Source organism: Nelumbo lutea, chromosome 1 (assembly GCF_056320005.1).
Source record: "Nelumbo lutea isolate HS-2025 chromosome 1, American lotus-T2T, whole genome shotgun sequence".
Lineage (NCBI taxonomy): Eukaryota > Viridiplantae > Streptophyta > Magnoliopsida > Proteales > Nelumbonaceae > Nelumbo > Nelumbo lutea.
The window spans coordinates 4,145,438-4,164,938 of NC_142684.1; the positions used below are offsets into that span (position 1 = coordinate 4,145,438).

At 39.0% G+C, this 19,501-nt stretch overlaps 1 protein-coding gene and 1 non-coding gene across 18 annotated transcripts in view; both read left to right on the forward strand.

Annotated features, from left to right (window-relative positions):
* The window catches only part of LOC148873248 (calcium-dependent protein kinase 24-like), a 119,225-nt gene that overhangs the window by 90,049 nt on the left and 9,675 nt on the right, over positions 1–19,501 (forward strand). For 3 of the 17 annotated variants that reach the window (XM_088966742.1, XM_088966730.1, XM_088966743.1), the window contains 3 exons: positions 11,161–11,276; positions 11,391–11,559; positions 11,779–12,227. The exons of 4 other annotated variants lie outside the window; for them this stretch is intronic. In XM_088966742.1, the coding sequence (XP_088822868.1) occupies positions 11,161–11,196 (36 nt within the window). In that variant the 3' untranslated portion in view covers positions 11,197–11,276; positions 11,391–11,559; positions 11,779–12,227. Of the gene's footprint in view, positions 1–9,751; positions 9,920–11,160; positions 11,277–11,390; positions 11,560–11,778; positions 12,228–19,501 lie in introns of those variants that run through there. 10 more of the 17 variants (XM_088966727.1, XM_088966740.1, XM_088966739.1 and 7 more) reach the window with 6 other exon arrangements.
* On the forward strand, positions 7,726–7,833 carry LOC148873249 (small nucleolar RNA R71). Its single transcript, XR_016106059.1, has one exon. It is a non-coding gene; the product is annotated as a small nucleolar RNA R71 (small nucleolar RNA).

Consider the following 19,501-nt stretch of genomic DNA (forward strand, 5'->3'; position numbering starts at 1 on the left):
AGTACATATTTGATTCATGTTACTGTGGTGTGTTTCTGTGTAATACTCTTAAACTGGACACATATGAAACTCGTGTTAGTTTAGAATTTTCACAGCCGTTGGATAGATCTGGGGAGATTTATCCTGTCAAGGCTAACACTGATGTGTTGCCAAGTTGGTTGGGGTGGCTTGTCTCAGATCCAAATAAAGATTTGGATCAAGAAACTCCTAATCAGATTAGGAGATCATCTTTTTAAGGTTATATATAAAGATCAGGGCAGAACTGAAAATTTCACAACACAGAAAATACAGTATTGATTATCTCTACCTTTAGTTCTTTCTCTCCCTGCTCTTGCCGCCCTACCCTGTTTGATTTCCATTTTTGGAACTGATCAAGATTTGATCTTAAGAAGAAACAATTTTGAAGCTGTGCTCACTATCCCATTCGATTTATGTTGAAGAATCAAAAGTTCTTGGTGAAGACCTACCTGTTGATCCTGCCTCATCCTAAGCTGTGTCGTCTTTAGTGGAGGAGACCTATCTATTTCCTTTTAGTGTTGAAAATTCCAGGGAAGGTTTCCAATAGATTGGAAAGATTAATGACAGATTTCCTTTGGGAGCCGGGAGAGGAGAAGAGGGACCATAGATTTAATTGGAAAATGGTGACTAGGTGCAAAGCTTGCGGAGGTTTGGGGCTCGGGAATATTGGAAAAAGGAACTCGACCTTCTTGGGAAAGTGGTTGTGGAGGTTTCCTTTGGAGTAGGAGAATCTATGGGCTAGAATAGTGGCAAGCATACATGGGATGGAGTAGAATGGATGGGATGTTGGAATCAGAGCAAGGACCACAAGCAACTCACCTTGGAAAGCCATTCATGATTTGCTTCCAGCCTTTTCCCCACTGATCAGGTATGATTTGAACTCTGGCACTTGCATAAAATTCTGGGAACGACTTGGGTGGGGAATGTTCCTCTTAAGGACCTGTTTCCCTCCCTGTATGCCCTCTTTGTGTTTAAAAATAAGCTAATTTCTTTTTTCATCACACCTTCATCCTCTAGTTTTGGGTTTGGGTGGAACCTGGAATTGAGGAGGGTGGTGAGGGACTCTGACTTCCACAGTGTCTTGAGCCTTCTTGACCTCCTTGATAATGTCTTCATTGACCCCTCAAAGGTGGACTCTAGAACTTGGACCCCGACTCCCACGGGCTCCTTTTCCTATGCTTTCTTTTTCAAAGTCTTATGTTAGTCCACCAATCTCACATCCTTTCCTTTCCCGGTTAATGAAATTTGGTGCAGACCAGTATCTCCTAGGGTTGGTAGTTTTTGTTGGGAAGCCTATCTGAAAAGATTCAATACTAGTGACTTGCTTCAAAAGAATAGACACAATACATGCTTATCACCTCATTGGTGTGTTCTATGCAAAGCAGATAGGGTTTCTGGCTTTCACTTTCTGTTGTCGTGCCAATTTGCAAAGTCAATTTGGGAATAGGCTTTTTCTTTCTTTAGGCACGGGTGGAACCCTCCATCAGATTTGCAGAGCCTATTTTCTCCTTCTTTGTTCAGGTGGCGTGTGAAAAGGGGAAGGATTTAGACTTTGATAGTGTACTCTCTTTTATCCAAAACCTTGAAGGAACTTTCCTTGGTCTTGATAAGTTTGATGAAGGAATTTGGACACCTTTCTATTCGGATCTGTTCTCCTGTAACTCAATTCTTCAAAGTTTTAACCCAACCTCCCCTTAGTCCCCTTCAATCTTTTCCTGTTAAGGAGGTATTGTGAAAGCCTATCCCACCTAGGATTGTGGTTTTTGTGGGGAAGTTGTACACGAAAGAATAAATACTTTTGACTGGCTACAAAGGAAGGGTAAAAAGTGGTGCCTTTCCCCACACATGTCTATTCTTTGTAAGGCTAATAGTGAGATTTGCTTTCGTTTGTTTATTACTTGTCCATTTGTTCCTAGCATTTGGGAATCGCTTTTTTCCTTATTTGAGTGCAGGTGGACACCTCCGACTAACATCAAAAGTCTCTTTGATCCAACTTAACATCATGTGGAAGAGTGCTAGGGTATCAATAATCTAGGTAGTGTGGAAAGAAAAAAATGCAAGAGTTAACATCATGAGGGACTTTCTATGGGAGCCAGGAGAGGTGAAAAAGGATCACTTGATCAGATGGGAGATAGTTAACAAACCAAATGAAGAATGGGGTTTAGGGATAGGGAACATAGTGCTGAAGAATGTAGCCCTTCTTAGGAAGTGGCTATGGAGATGGCCCCGAGAGAGAGATTATGGCATGAGGTGGTGGCAAGCATTCATGGTTGTGCAGGAAATGGTTGGGATTCTGGGATATCTCGCCGAGCTACCCTTACTACATCTTGGAAGGCTATACATGGTATTCTCCCTCGCTTCCTCAGATTCATCAGGTATGATTCTTGTTCTGGTAATGTTATTTTGTTTTGGGAGGATATTTGGGTGGGTACTCAACCCTTCAAAGATTGTTTCCCCTTGCTCTATTCCATTTTCCTTCACAAACATGAGCCAATTGCAACTTTTCTCCCGAGCCCGTTAAACCCCTTACCTTTAAAATGGGACTTTGGATTTCGTAGAGAGTTAAGGAATGGTGAGTCAAATTGTGTTATTAAGCTAATTCGTTTACTAGAATCCGTTTGCTTTGACCCCACTTCTTTTGATCAAAGGGTTTGGATTCCTCTTCCAAAATGTACTTTTACTTGCTCTTCTTTTCTAAAATCCCTCAGTTCTAACCTCTTTTTCCCAAGGATTCCCTGTAAAAAAAGTCTGGGCGCGACCTATTTCCCAAAAAATTGTTGTTTTTTGCTAGGAAGTCTTCCATGGGAAGATCAATACTTTGGAAAACTTACAGAAAAAGAGACCCTCGCTTTGTCTTTCCCCAAATTGGTGTTCCTTGTGTAAGGCTGAGAATGAGGACTGTGTCCATTTACTAATCTCCTGCTCCTTTGCTACAGTTATATGGAGGTGGAGCCTTTGTTTATTTGGAGGTAGGTGGTTTTTGCCTTCTAATTTAAGATTGTTATTCATCCCATCTGTCTTTGTTTGGCACACTAGAAGAGATAAGGTCATGTGGAAATGTGGCAGCCACTCTATGGACTCTTTGGGAGGAAAGGAATGCAAGAATTTTCTTAGAGAAGGAAAGAGGGTTAGATGAAATGAAGGGTTGTATCCTAACAAGAGCAATCCATTGGCTTAAAACTGTGGATATCTTTGATGACTTTTCCTTTGATGATTTGTGGAGAAATTGGCTAGTAATAGCTAACACTTCAACAAAGAATTATAGAATTCTGTCAGAATGGATTCCACCTTTGGAAGGTGTCATCAAGCTGAACCTTGATGGAAGTAGCCAAGGCAACCCCGTGCCTTCAGGTATAGGGGGTATCCTGAGAAATAAGGACAGCAACATAATTTCCCTATTCTTAGGACCAGTGGGAGTGGGGGATTCCACAAGGGCAGAAATCCTTGCTACAGTACAAGGAATTCAGATCGCCAACCAGCTTGGGGTGGAGCATCTCCTAGTTGAAGGGGACTCTCAAGTGGTAACCAGTAATATGAGAGTTGAGGTAAAATGGGTTTGTAGGTCTACTAATTCTTTAGTTGATGCTTTAACCAAACAGGGGGTTTCTAGGAAAGATCCTTTTTGTGCTTCTATGTAAGTTGTTATTAATTTGGAAATCTATACTTAACTAGCCTGGAGAGGTTGCAACTCGTACCTTTCCTTAAGGACTTTGTACTATTGTCTATTGTTGTTTTATAAAATCATTTCAATTATCAAAAAAAAAATCAAAATAGGGTGTTACTAGTCAAGAGTTACTGTCCTAAGTCAAAAATTGCTCTTCAAATAGCCAAATTAGGGTTTTCATTGGACTTGACAAAATGGGAGAGAGGGAGAAAGTTTGACCGCTCCTACCAGAGGCTTCAAAAACTTTTCCAACTTGGATCAATCTCAAAGATAGTTAGAATGCTTCTATTCTATCCCAAGCACCACTTAAAGACTCCCTCTATACCCTGTAATCAAAAGGCTCTTCAGTTAGCTAGGGTTTTTGGGAAACCCTCCAAGAACCTGTGTTGGGCCCCAAACCAGCATTGCAATCTTCTCGAAAAACCTCCTCTAACTGGGTTGAGTACTTGTTAATCAATTAACCAATCAACTCTCCCTACAACCTGTATGGAATTAAGAAGAAGAGAAGAGAAGGCCGGCTTTGATACCAAGTTGTAGATCCCACATGCAATAATTTGAAATAAAGAAAATAAAAACAGAAGAGAAGAAGAAGATTAAAGAAGTTGGGAGAGAGATAAGAAGGAAGAAGATGGAAGAAAGGGAAGAAGAGAGAGAGAGTCCAAACCCCTCTTTAGCCCCCAATGATCTCTTTTATTCTTTTGTTGTAAATACTAGCATAACCATTATCTCTACAGAGCTTTTGATAACCAATGGCCAAACATAAATTTTCTAATCGAGGCTGTCTCGCCCCAAAATATTACCTTTGGCTAAGCGGTCGTTGAAACGTAGCTTTAGGTATCAAATCCACAGAGAAGCTGATTAAACCAACAAAAGGAGTTATCGCTAAGAGTGAATAACCTAGAAAAAAGTGATTTATTAAAAATAAAAAGCAGAGCAAAAATATTTGAATAAAAGTAACGATGATTAAAGGATGAAAAATAGTTTGTGATGAACAAGGCTTCAAGATTCACTTGATCGATTTTCTTAACCGTCTCGGCTTTGATTCCTATTTATTACTCAATTACAAGTTTTACATCCCAAACAAACAATCGGAAAATACAACTTTGAAACCAACAACAAAAACAAAAGTATATGTTCTGTGAGAATTAATTTTTGATGAAGAACAGAATAATCTATTCTTACAAGCTATCCAAGAACGACAATATATCAGATTGACAGTATTGCAATCAAGGATCAATTCAGATTTTTCGATTGATAATATATCAGATCTTTTTATGTGCAATCAATTATTTTCTAACAAATTGCACATAAAAAGAGCATGATTAATCTTATATGGAAATTGAAGAATATAACTTCAGGGTTTATCAAAATAATAAAAGAAATCTCTCAAGAACAAAATTAAACATTGAAATTTCTCAAGGAATCAAAGTAAAATAACAATAAAACTCATCGATTAAGATCCTCCTTAGCCTTGTTGAAGCTTTAGTAGCGCTTGGACATCATTCTCCCTTCTTCTCCTTTATGAAAGATTGAGAAAATGATGCCAAAATAGCCTTTGCAAATCGTCCCTCTTTTTGGTCAGATTTTTCCTTTTCATTGTGTTGCCAGGCTCCTCAATCTTCTTAGCCCAGATCCGTGTCTTATCCCTCAATTTTCGCCTGGATAGAGATTGATTTAGAAGAAGTTATCAACATACGAGTTGTAGCCCTATCTCTTATCTGTCCATAGCCTCAAGAATCATTGAATTTCGACATTTGTAGAGAAAGATATGCCCAAAATGCCGAACCCTGTTCAGAGTAAAGCGGGAAACGAATCAACACTCGTACCTAAGTCATGGAACTTGTGTTTGGGTTTTCCTCTATTCAATTATTAATTATTTAAGCATACAAATTGCATAAATAATAAAATTGACATTTATAAAATTATTATGAAAAAAATATTATTTTTAAGCTCTTTATTTTATAAATGTCAATTGTTGAACACACTTTAGATATACATTTTCATGATTTCGTCACAACCCCCAACCAGCAAAACCCCCTAGGCATTTCAAACAAAAAGGTCGGAAAAAGATCATAAATGCTATCAAGATTACTTCAATTGTAACATCCAAAAGTGAATGTGTGTGAACTAAGCAAAACCTTCATACTACAAACCGCAACACATAGCATTGAGAATTAATCAAAGTAAAAGCATCAACTCCATATCCTCACAGGTAAACTGTTTTAAGGCGAAGGATTTCTCTCATGGAGTTGGAAATCAGATAATCACTCAAAGAAAATGCCAAATTTACGGACAAACAAACAAACGACCATTGATCAGAAGATAGGAAAGTTGTTTAGAACTCCACCATTCTTACCACCAACCAGTTTTAGGATTTCGATTAGTCAAATATGATAGCAATATAAATAGAAATTGAACCTAGTGAGAAAAGCATTTTCCCGAGAAAAGAAGTTTGTCTTTTGAATTGACGAAAAACTTAATTGTACCAAGTATTCTTCAATTTTTTTTTTCTTTTTTTTTTCTTTTGATAATGCAAAGTAGGGAAACTTAATTGTACCAAGTCTATCATGTAGGTATGATTAGCACTTGTCCTCGTCTCGGAGCTGCTTCCCAACATGAAAAATATTCACCTTAAGAGTCATATTCCCAAATGAAAGATATATCAAGCCATTCTTACAATTAATAAGAGCATTGGCTGTAGCAAGGAATGGCCTTCCTAAAATAAGTGGAATCTTTGACTCACTATCAACCACAGATTGAGTATCTAAAACAAAAAAATCAATAGGATAATAGAATTTATCAATCTGAAGCAAAACGTCTTCTACTATCCCCCTCGGTTTCCGAATAGAACGGTTAGCCAGCTGTAACACCACAGACGTGGGTTTTATCTCTCCAAGACCTAATTGCAAGTAAACCGAATAAGGCATTAAATTTACACTTGCTCCTAATTCCAAGAGAGCTTGACCGAACTCTTATATCCCAATATGGCAGGCAATTGTGGGGCTCCCTGAATCTTTGTACTTTGGCAATGTTCTCTGCTCAATCAACGCACTTACTTGGTTTGTCAGAAATGCAGTTTTCTTGACATGGTGTCTCATTTTCGTGGTACATAGATCCTTGATCACCTTGGCATAAGCTGGTGAAGGTAGATTATCTTAACTTCTTTCAAATGTTCCAAAATCCCACCTTGGTTTGAAAATTTTCCTCCAGATCTGAGAGCTTTGGGAAAGGGTACTTGGATCGTAGCCTCCTTTTCTAGTTCTTTTGAGGGGGCATCTTCAGTTCTGCTTGAAGTAGTGACATTTATGCGAGGTGGGCTTGGCAAAGGCCCATCTAAAACCTTACCGCTGCAAGTAATCATGGTGTGGACCCCCTTAATGTTCTCCAGATCAGAGGTGGATCCCTGTACCATATGTGACCCCTTCGGATTGGTTTGAGGCTGAGATGGAACAAATTCAAATTTTTGGTTTGTCTTATTCTGTGCCTCCATAAATGCTTGAAGTGTTTCCTCTAAAGGATTCCTATTCGGTCGAGCATTGTATTGAGATGCAGGATGAAATCCGGATGGTTGCGCTTCTACACTCTGATTATTGTTGGACGATGTGGGTTAGTTCTGATCAGTGTTCCAACTAAAATTGGGTTGATTCCTCTAGCTAGGGTTGTAGGTGTCTAAATAGGGTGAGAAATGTTTCCTATACATTCCTAAGTTATTACACTGTTCTTCGTAAACCTCTCTCGTCTCACCATAGGTTGGGAAATCTTGAGCTAAGTGATCCAATCCCCTACAAACAAAACATGTTTCTACCCTGGCAACCGTGTGGGTGATTTTATTACTTCTCATCTTTAAGGCCTTAAATTCCCTAGTTACAGCTTCTAATTGGGCTTTGAGGTTGTCTTCCTCCTTAAGATGGTAAATTCCAATTGGACGTGTCCTATTAGTACTATCAGTGGATGGTAAATCCCCGTTACACATCATCTCTATGAATTGGCGCACCCTGCTGGTTAAACCCTCATAAAAATAACTAACTAGCCTCCAACTTTCATACCCATGGTGCGGACATAGGTTTTATAGCTCCTTTGAATCTCTCACAGGCTTGGTATAGGGTTTCACTATCGTTTTGAGAAAAGGTTGAGATCTGTCTCTTAAGGTTATTGGTCTTATGGTGCGGGAAGTACTTGTTAAAGAAAGTTTGGGTCATCTTTGCCCATGTACCTATGGATCTTGGTCTCAAGGAGTATAACCAACTCTTAGCTCTCTCTTTCAGGGAAAAAGGGAAATTTTTCAGCCTAATAATGTCTGCAATATCAGCTCGATTATGAAAGGTGGCCACTACCTCTTCAAATTCCCTAATGTGCACATATGGATTCTCACGGTCTAAACCATGGAAATTAGGCAAGAGTTGGATCATTCCAGGTTTGAATTTAAATTGTGGTGTATTCGGAGGAAACATGATGCATGATGGTGTGGCTATCCGGGTGGGGTGCAGGTAGTCTTTCAAAGACCTAACAGGGTTGTTCTCGTGTTGACTCATGGTTTCAGAATCAGAGGATGAACTAGATGAAGTAGATGCTACTTTTTCAGGGAGTGGTGGTGGGTCTATTCTTATTTGTCTAGCAAATCTCCCTCTTTTGTACCTTGGTCTATTTATACACCCTCAACTCCTATTTTTTTGTTTTTAGTTTTTTTTTTTGTTTACAAAAAGAAGAAAAGGAAAATAAGATCAAGAAAATAAAATACAACTAAAGAAAATGAAACAAACAAAGGAAATAAAAGAGAATTAAAGAATGTTCAAACTCAGTTGTTGGTTTGGCTTCCCTAGTAACAGTGCCAAATTTTATGTCTTGCCCAAAATTATTACCCTTGGCTAAGTGATCGTTGAAGCATAGTTTTAGGTGTCGAATCCATAGAGAAGTTGATTAAACCAACAAAATGAGTTATCGCTAAGAGTGAATAACCTAGAAAAAATGATTTGCTAAAAATAAAAAGAAAAACAAAAATACTTGAATAAAAGTAACGATGATTAAAGGATGAAAAATAGTATGTGATGAACAAGGCTTCAAGATTCACTTGATCGGTTTGCTTAACTAGTTTCGACTTTGATTCCTATTTATTACTCAATTGCAAGTTTCACATCCCAAACAATCAATCGAAAAATATAATTTTGAAACCAACGACAAGAATAAATGTATTTGTTTTGAGAGAATTAATTTTCAATAAACATAATGATCTATTCTTATAAGCTACTCAAGAATGACAATATATCAGATTGATAGTATTGCAGTCAAGGATCAACTCATAAAATAAATCTAACCAATCAATTATTTTCCAACAAATTGCACATAAAAAGAGAATGATTAATATTATATGGAAATCTCTCAAAATATTACTTCAGGGTTCATCAAAATAATAAAAGAAATATCTCAAAACAAAATTAAACATTGAAATTTTTCAAGGAATCAAAGTAAAATAACAAGTAAAACTCATCGATCAAGATCCTCCCTAGCCTTGTTGAAGTTTCAGCCGCGCTTGGACATCATTCTTCCCTCTTCTCCTTTGTGAAAGACTGAGAAAATAATGCCAAAATAATCTCTGCAAGTCGTCCCCCTTTTTGGTCAGATTTTTCCTTTTTATTGTGATGTCAAGCTCTTCAATCTGTTAAGCCCAGATCTGCGTCTTATCCCCCAATTTTTGCCTGGATAGAGATTGATTTGGAGGAAGTTATCAACAGATGAGTTATAGCCCTATCTCTTATCTGTCCATAGCCTCAAGAATCATTGAATTTTGACATTTGTAGAGAAAGATACGCCCAAAATAACGGACCCTATTCAGAGTAAAGCGGGAAACGAATCAACACTCATACCTGGTCATGGAATTTGGGTTTGGGTTTCTTGGACCTATGTTTGGGCTTTCCTCCATTCAATTATTAATTCTTTAAGCATAAAAAATGCATAAATAATAAAATTGATATTTATAAAACTATTATGAAAAAATATTACTTTTAATCTCTTTACTTTACAAATGTCAATTGTTGAGCACACTTTAGATATACATTTTCATGCTTTCGTTAGGGGCTGAACTAGAGAGGTTTTGAAGTGATCAGAGGTTGAATAATGACATGTCAACTCCTCTCAAGAGCAAACAAATCGCATTGGAAGGTTGCAACTCTATCCTTGAATTGGATGGGACTACAAAGAGTGCTCACTTGGTGGAGTCGTGTCTTTTCCCCTCGGTCTCAGGTACTCTTGTCAATTCAGTTTGCAGAACTAATAATTTTTCTATGCCTGAAACAGGTGTTCCAGTGATTACACACTCTGTTGAGCTCAGAACCCCTACTACTAAAGATGGCAAAGGTGTTGGTAACAAGGAGCCTGTGGAAGTGGGGTTGGTAAGAGTAGATGAAGAGGAAAAGGAAAGAAGGGAGAAGGTTTGGGAGCTAATGAGTTGCCTGTTTGGGGCCTTAAAAGATAAAGAAGTGACAAGTTTGCAAGAAAATTTGGGTGGCAGGGAGCTAATTTAGGGGTGGATAATGGTACTACTTTGAGAGAAAAAAATAATAAAGTTGGGAGGGGGGCAGCAAAGAATCAGAAGACTCTGTAGCTGAACTTTTTGGGAAACTTGGATGTAGAATTGAAGATCCCAATGACCTGAAAGCTTATCTAAGGAACTTTGAAGGAGGGGGAAAGAAAGAAAGAGGAAAGCTAAGTGAGGTGGAAAGATTGAAAAGGGATATCGAGGGGAATAAAGAGTTTAGTGGAGGAAGGGAAGGGAAAAGAGGATCGAGGAAGAAGGTTAAAAAAGAAAGGGGTCTCTAAAGTAGGTGAGATGAGAATTTTAAGTTGGAATGTAAAAGGTTTAGGGAGTGCAAGGAAGAGATCAGTAATTAAGGATATTTTAAGAAAAGAACAAGCAGATGTAGTCATTTTACAAGAAATTGGTCTATTAGGAGAAACACCAGTAGATACTCTTATAGATCATAATATGAAGATTTCTGATAGTGATGGGGAGCCTCTGGTCGATCTCTCTTTGTTTTCAGTCCTTTTCTTCCCTCCTCTTCTCTCTTCTTTCACTTGAACCAGGACAGATCTCTTATTTATTATTAATCTCAACTATTTTCAGACTGGATCACATTTCTATTAAGACCTCTTTTCTTCAAGCATAGTTTTTGTTTATTTTTAGTTTCTATCATGGACGCCTAGCTTCTGTCTCACCTAATTTAAATCTTTTGGTAATATTTTATGTTTGTGCTGGTAAGATGAGGAACAAAAATGTTTTTGGAAAATCTCCTACACTTTGGGAAATGTTTCATATATTGTCAAATAGGACTTCTTTGACAATTATTTTCTTAGTTTAGTTTTATTTTGATTTTGGTATCAGTCCACACTTGAATTTGTTGCTAATCCCAATTTCTCATTCACACAAAGTGAAATTACACTGTATGATAAATGAGTTAATTCTTTTTCTTACATGTTATATGAAGAACATCCATGGCTGCAAAATGCCAATAAGGTACTGAATGTTCCTCTAGGAGAATGTGTCACAACAAAGATTAAGCAGTTCTCGTTGATGAATAAATTTAAGAAGAGAGCTCTAAGAGTAAGTAAAAGCTTCAGTGAATTCGTGGAAGTTGTTTTCTATTTGTCTATGTTCTATTGATTAAATTTTTTAGTAATGCAAGGCTTGTAATCTTTTTGAGTTTACATTATACAGGTTGTAGCAGATATCTTGCCAATGGATCAAAACAGCTGGTATTAAAAAGATCTTTCATATGATGGACACTAACAAAAATGGAAATTTGACCTTTGAAGAAGTCAAGGATGGACTCCATATGATTGGGCAACCTGTTCCTGATCCAAATGTTCAGATCTTAATAGATGCTGTGAGTGTATTCCAATTCGCAAAATTATCTTTTTATGTAATTAGTGGCGCAGGGTTATTATTGATTTTTCTTGTATTTTTAATTAATGTTTGGGATGCCCTAATAGAAGTACGAGAGCTGGCACTGCCAGCATGCTTTTTGCCTCAATCTTTTCTCTCCTCTTCTCTCCCCTGTCTTTTCTCTCACCATATGTTCTCGTCTTTTCTTATTACTTTTCAGGTTAACATGGTATCAGAACAAGTCTATTGGACCTGAAAACAAGATCGATCTGAATTCTTTATTTCCTTCTTCCCTTTTTTGAGTAAAGATCAGAGAAACTCTGTCGGACGGGTCTGAGAGAATTTTTTGGGTTCTTCTCCTCTTATCTTTTGGTCGTGTACCAAGAAAAATACTTGTAACTGGTTCGGCTGAATGGTGTGAAGAATTTAAAGGGCTTCCAACCCCTCCTAGTGCGGTCGTGTGATCCTTTTATATGATTTTTGTAGGTCTGGAATGATCTTTCTGTGTTGTAGCACTAAGGTCTAGTATTTGGATCAAATCGATGTTGTACTTGTATTTCTAGCAGCAAAATTTTGTGTGGATTTTGTTAGATAGTGTATGCCCTTACCTCCAATCAAAATGTATATTATGACATCTAATGTAAATAAATAAAGTACATATTTGATTCATGTTATTATGGTGTGTTTCTGTGTAATGCCCTTAAACTGAACGCATATGAGACTCGTGTTAGTTTAGAATCTTTACAGTCGTTGGATAGATCTGGGAGATTTATCTTGCCAAGGTTGACACTGATGTGTCGCCAAGTTGGTTGGGGTGGCTTGTCACATCTGTCAGGGTGAGACGTAAGGTACATGTAGTGTGTATTTTGTTGAAACCCCGAACCGGACCAAAATTCCAGTATTGCCTTGGATCTTGGAAATAGATGGGCAAAATTGGAATGTTACACCTGACCCCTGAAGGGATGAGAGATTCATCATATGGATGGCCGAACCCTACAGGAAGGTTGGACAAAATTTCAAAAATTTATCTCTCCCACGTGAGAAACACATTGCCTATTTTAGAAAACTGCATTTTCAATGATCAATCTTGAACTTAAACCAGACCTGATCTGAAACCAAAAGGGAGTGGAGGGTTATACTTGATACGAAGTAATAATAACATCCAATGAAGGTGTTCATGCCCAAGGAAAGATCCAAAGACTGCTTCCATCAAAGATGACACGGCGCAGGATGAAGCAGAATCAGCAGGATGGTCTCTTCAGCAAGAATCTGATGGAGGGCTAGTGAGCACAACTTCTGATTACCTTTTCTGCCAAAAGGTAATATCAAGAACACTTCTTGATCGCTCCCACAAATGGAGATCGAACTGGTATGGCGGCAAGAGTAGGAAAGAGTAGAAGGCAGAAGCAATCGAACTGCAGGTTCTTCTCACTTTTTAATTTCTGAACTGAGAATTGTATATTGGAGGTTCGCCCTGCTCCTTTATTTATAGCCTTTAAAGAGAGCATCTTCTAATCTCATTTGGAGTTTCCTAATCCAATTCTTGTATTTGGATCTGGACTCTCTTTAAGAGATAAGGATAATCCCTTATCTTATCTGTAAATAAAGATCAACCCTCCTAATCTAATTAGGAGTTTCTTGATCCAAATTTTTATTTGGATCTGGACTCTCTGAGTGGATAGGGACAATCCCTTATCCTATCTGCTTATCTAAATTCCATAACCGCCCCATTTTAATTAATCTCATTAAGACAATTCGAATTGGGCTTTAGGCCCATTAAGTCCATCTGCTCACTTACCCTCCAAACTGCTGTCTAGTTGGATATCCTTGTATGGCGTGGGACCCAAACATTGATCTACACATCAGCCACATGGGCTTAGCCCAACCTCTATTACAAGGCCTGGCTGAATTCAATGTAGGAGACAGTGAACCCCTTAGTCCATCACCATGGGCTCTTAATGGGCCCAACATTTACACTAAATGGTCCTTGGGTCAGGTCACCATATAAAAACCCAAGGACTATCGGCAGATTAGCCCATCAGGTGTATTACCCTCAATGGTCTTACACTTAACCTCTCAGCCCATAATGATCAAACACTGCCCAACAAGAGAGGACCTCTCCCTCGGCTACAAGGTACAGTACTGCACTCTTTACTCATATGGATCCCGGGAATTAAAACTTTTTGCAAACATTTTGAAACCATAATATATATAGCTTATATAAATATATTTGCAAAACAAATTTCAACGGTTGAAATCGACTACTGGTAGTTTTGGTTTCCATCAGAGAGAGTGCATCCCCGATCATTCACTTTGTCCGACAAAGGGGCTGATACTGTCACTATGATCACCCCTCTAAGGGTCAGGTGTAACATTCCAGTTTTGCCCATCTATCTCCAAGGTCCAGGGCAATACTGGAATTCTAGTCCGGTTTAGGGTTTCAAGAAAACTTACACTGCATGTACCTCAAGTCTCACCCTGACAGATAAGACAAGCCACCCCAACCAACTTGGCGGCACATCAGTGTCAGCCTTGGCAGGATAAATCTCCCCAGATCTATCCAATGGTTGTGAAGATTCCAAACTAACACGAGTCTCATATGTGTCGAGTTTAAGGGTATTACGCAAAAACACACCATAATAGCATGAATTTAATATGTACTTTATTCATTAAATGTCATAATGTACATCATTCTGATTGGAGCTAAGGGCATACACTATCTAACACCTCCCACTTGCACTTAGGTCCAATCGGGTATAAGCCGAAGTCCCAGACTTTCCACGTGTTTATCAAACACTTTCTATGTTAGTGGCTTAGTCAATGGGTCTGCCACATTCTCCGTTGATGCTACCTTTTAACATCAATCTCCCGTAGATCCAGTGTTGCCACACAACAGTGGAATGAGTGATGTGTTGAATTCCAAATTCAAGAATGAACACCTTCATTCATTAGGCAACCTCACTTACGGAAATGTGTTCGGCTTGGGTTGTGGACTATTATTTTTACTACTTAGGACCCTTGTTTGTTGCTCTTCCAACTAACAGGCATAGCATGCGATTCTATCGTGCGGATATAACCAGATGTTGACTTTCTATCATCTGGATCTGATTGGAAATCAGCATCAGTATACCCCTGAATCTGTAGTGAACTACCATCGAATAATAGACAAAACTCTTTTGTCCTTTGAAGGTATTTTAGTATGTTTTTCACAACAGTCCAATGCTCTTGCCCTGGGTTTGATTGGAATCTGCTTACCACACTCACTGCCTGAGAGATGTCAGGACGAGTGCACAGCATGGCATACATGATGCTCCCTACGGCTGAGGCATAGGGAACGTCCTTCATGCCCTCAATCTCTTCGGGAGTCTTGGGAGACATACCCTTGGAGAGAGTGACTCCATGCCTGAAAGGAACATTTCCTTTCTTGGAGTTCTCCATGCTGTATTTCTTGACTATTTTGTGACTATAAGCAAATTGGGATAATCCTATTATCCTCTTCGATCTATCTCTATAAAGTTGAAGACCCAGTATGTAAGGAGGCTTCTCCAAGATCTTTCATGGAGAATTGTTGTGAGAACCATACTTTCACCATAGTCAACATTTCTACATCATTCCCAATGAGTAAAATATCATCTACATACAGAACCAGGAACGTAACATTATCCCCACTAGATTTCCTATAAACACAGGGTTCATCCGGATTTTGCTCAAAGTTAAATTGTTTGACAGTAGAGTCAAACCGGATGTTCCAATTCCTAGAATATTGCTTAAGTCCATATATGGATCGGTTTAATTTACATACCACGTGTTCTTGACCCGCATTGCGATTGCTGCATATAGATATCTTCACTAAGATCTCCATTCAAGAACACAGTTTTGACATCCATTTGCCAAATCTCGTAATCATGGTATGATGCTACAGCTAGCAAGGTCTTAACGGATTTAAGCATGGCCACCAACAAAAAGGTTTCCTCATAACCGATTCTTTCTTTCTGAGTATACCCTTTCGCCACAAGGCGAGCCTTGTAGGTCTCAACCTTACCATCGAGACCCTTCTTCCTCTTATAGATCCATTTGCAACCAATTGCTTTTACCCCAAGGGGCAGATCTACCAGAGTCCAAACTCTATTGGTCTCCATTGAGTCTATCTCAGCTCTCATGGCATCTACCCACTTTAAGGAATCTATGTCCAACATAGCTTCCATATAAGTCACAGGATCCTCCTCACTGGTCGTGGCTTCCACCAAGTAAAACGGATTGGAGGCCTGGAAACCTGAGTAGATCTTCTAGGTTGGTGATTAACTGGAGCTTGTGGGACATCTCCCATTACCCATGAGCTCTCCTCATCAAGAACAACTTCTTGACGGTGATTGCTCAGGATGTAATCATCTTCCAAGAAATGGGCATTTCGACTACAGAACACCTTTTGTTCTCCTGGGTCATACAATAAGTAACCCACAGAGCCTTCGGGGTAGCCTATGGATAGGCAACGGCTGGTCTTGGATTCTAATTTGTCCGTACTCGTTCTTTTAACATGTGTCGGACAACCCCAAACCTTCAAGTGTCTTATACTTGATTTCTTACGGTCCAAAGCTCATAGGGAGTCTTCGGAGCTGATATGGTTGGAACCCGGTTCAGCACGTATATCACAGTCTCCAATGTGTAACCCCAAAAAGATGTGGGTAGCTCTGAGTATACGAGAAGTGATCAGACCACATTCAATAAAGTCTGGTTCCTCCTCTCTGACACACCATTTAGTTGTGGTGTAGCAGGAGGAGCTAGTCGTGATACTATCCCATTGTCCTTTAAGTAGTCTCTGAATTCGTCAGAGAGATACTCGCCACCTCGATCCGATCGAAGGGTCTTAATTTCTCTCCCTAACTACTTCTCAACCTCTTGTCTGAACTCTCTGAACTTTTCAAATGATTCAAACTTGTGTCTCATTAGGTACACGTAACCATACGGTGAGTAATCGGTAAATGTTATGAAATAAACGTGTTGTTACATGTTCTAACACTCATGGGACCACATACATCAGTATGTATAAGGTCAAGCGTGCATGTACATCTTTCAGGCTTACCCTTTAATGGTCGCTTTGTCATCTTACCCTAAAGGCAAGGTTCACAGGTTGGAAGATCTTCAACAGTTAGAAAATCCAAATGACCATCATTTACCAACCTTGTGATACAATCTATGTTGATGTGGCCAAGTTGGTAATGCCACAGGCACGTGGGATTAACTGTATCACGGGTTCTTTTCTTGGGGATATCATCCGACATAATTTTAGTTATGTTAGTTTACAGAGAATGATGGAGAACATAGAGACCATTCTCTAGTTCCCGTATGCAAGGAATTTGTTATTTCTTTTAATAGTAGTTATATTACTAAAGAGAACATAATATCCATCCACACACAGTTTTGAAACAGAAATCAAATTTCTTCTCAAAGTGGCTACATAAAGACAATCTTTCAGTACAATAATTCCTTCTCTGAAAGCTAACTCTATAGTTCCTATAGTTGTAGTTGCAAAACTTGCATAAGTCCCCAAGTAAAGAGTCACATCTCCGTCACTCAGTCTTCTGTTTGTCCTGAACCCCTGTAGTGAGTTACACGCATGAGTTGAAACCCCGGAGTCAATACACCAAGAAGCAGAAGTTACCAACAAATTGGTTTCTATGACAAAGGATTGGAAATTACCTTGTTTCTTGGTCTCCAGGTACTGAGGACGATTCATCTTCCAGTGATTGGCCTGCTTGCAGAAGTGACAAGCATTTGATGCTTTGTCCTTCCTCTGCCTTTTGGATTTGGTAGCTTTCTTCTAAGGCCTTTTCTTTGCCTTCCTCTTCTTCTTGCCCGATTTGCCTGCTTCAACAAGCATGGTAATAGGCTCATCCTTCTTTATCAGTTCCTCGGCCTTCTGCAACATATTGTTGAGTTCTTGGATGCTAACATTTAGTTTATTCATGTTGTAGTTCATGATGAACTGATTAAAGAAAGGAGGCAAAGAATTTAGGATGGCATCAACCTTGGTGACATGATCAAGCCCGGATCCAAAAACCTCAAGTTCATTGATGTATCCCATCGTCTTAAGATAATGGTCATGAACTTGCTAGTTCTGTGACATTTGTGCGGTCATGAACTGTTTCAAGACCTTCTGACGAGTAGAACGATTTTGCTCCTCATACATCGTCCTCAGACTGTCCAAGATATCCTTGGACAATTCGATCTGATCGAACTGTCGTTGTATCGGATTGTCTAAGGATGCTATGATGTAGCAGCGGGCAAAGGAGTTTTTCTCTTCCCATTCTTGATAGTCCCTCCTATGGGCCTCAGAAGCCCTATCACCTGGACGGTCCGGAGCAGGGTTTGTAGCTACTTTGTCCAATTTTTTGGACGTCAGGACCAACATAAGGTTACAGTATCAATCAGCGTAATTTGGGCCCTTAAGTTTGTTGTCGTCCAACAATTTAGTGAATTGTCTATTTGTCATTTCTGATAAAAAGCAAATATTAGTCCACAACCTTATTTGATTCATGTTATCTACATAGATATGGCTTTTAATCTATGTTCCATTTTCATTTATTCATCTCCAAGATTTCCCTCCTATCTCAGTGACGGAGACTGCGAATTATGTCTCTTGAAATGTGGGAAATCATATAGGGTGCATGGAGCCAATTGTTTTAGCTGCATAACCCCATCACCTTTCTGTGAAGGATCATATCCACTCATCTTATGAGCTTTCCCTTTGGCTTCTGTCAGACAAGGTTCATTGCCATTTTAGGTTAAACATTTCTGTCCAGTGAGAGCTCACCCATCATATTCGTGAACGCCAAAGTACCATGAGAGCGTCATCCATTTTAGGATAGGCCCCTCCCACATCGGTCTATGATGCCCCTATCATCTTATGAAACAATCCAACAGATCCAGCAACAAATGGATAGCCTAATTTTATGGTGTATTTCCTCATTACTGAATGACCCATCTTCATGCGAATGATGGAAGGCCTTTAGAGAATTCATCATATGAATTTCCCTATCACATGCACTCATATTTCAGTGGAGGGAACGAAATATTACACCCTAGTTTAATTTAGGTATAACCAGAGTGGCTCCCACTGGCTTTCATAAAGCTAGATTTAGATGGGTCCTAAACGGATAAGGATCCGCACGGTTCCTCTTGGGGAGGAAGCTTGTGTGGGGCCCACCACGAAGGGAGATCATCCAATGATCTTAAGGACACCATGGCAATGATGTGCATTCAGCCATGGTGTGTGCAAGAGCCACTATCGTTTCAACATCGGCCAAGCACTTATGGCCCATGAACGTTGCACATCACACATCCATACATCACATGTAGGAACAACATAATTGATCCAATCAATTAATAACTGTAAACCCATAATTAAAGCCCATAAAGATTCATAATATTACTGATTAATATTATCTAAGTATATGGGCTGAATTGCAGAAAGTAGTTTGGCCCATATAGCTTGTATGTTGAAAATGGGCTAAAGCAGTTTTAACATATTAAAATTGGGTTTTACAGGTGTGGGCTGAATTGCATATTGCAATTAGCCATCAACTCCTGGACCCATTAGTGAAAAAATAGGGTTGAGAATAGCCCCCATCGAACCACTGATTCGGTCCAACCAGTTTGGTCCAATCTAGTGCGAATGGGTCTAGGGTTTGATTTTTAATTCAAAATTTAATTTAAGAACATGATCTGAAATTAAATTACTGAAACAAGACATTCAAGAATCAGTATGAGGGTTGTTCGTAGGACTGCTACCCTGCAAAACAAAAGTTAGATTGCAGCATGCAGTTTCCAAAACTGCAAATTACAGATAGTCAAACCCTAATCTGCGAAAATCCTCCTTGCATTTTCTGCTTCAATTTCGAATGAAATAAAATAGAAAACCTAATTTCTATTAATATTACATTTAA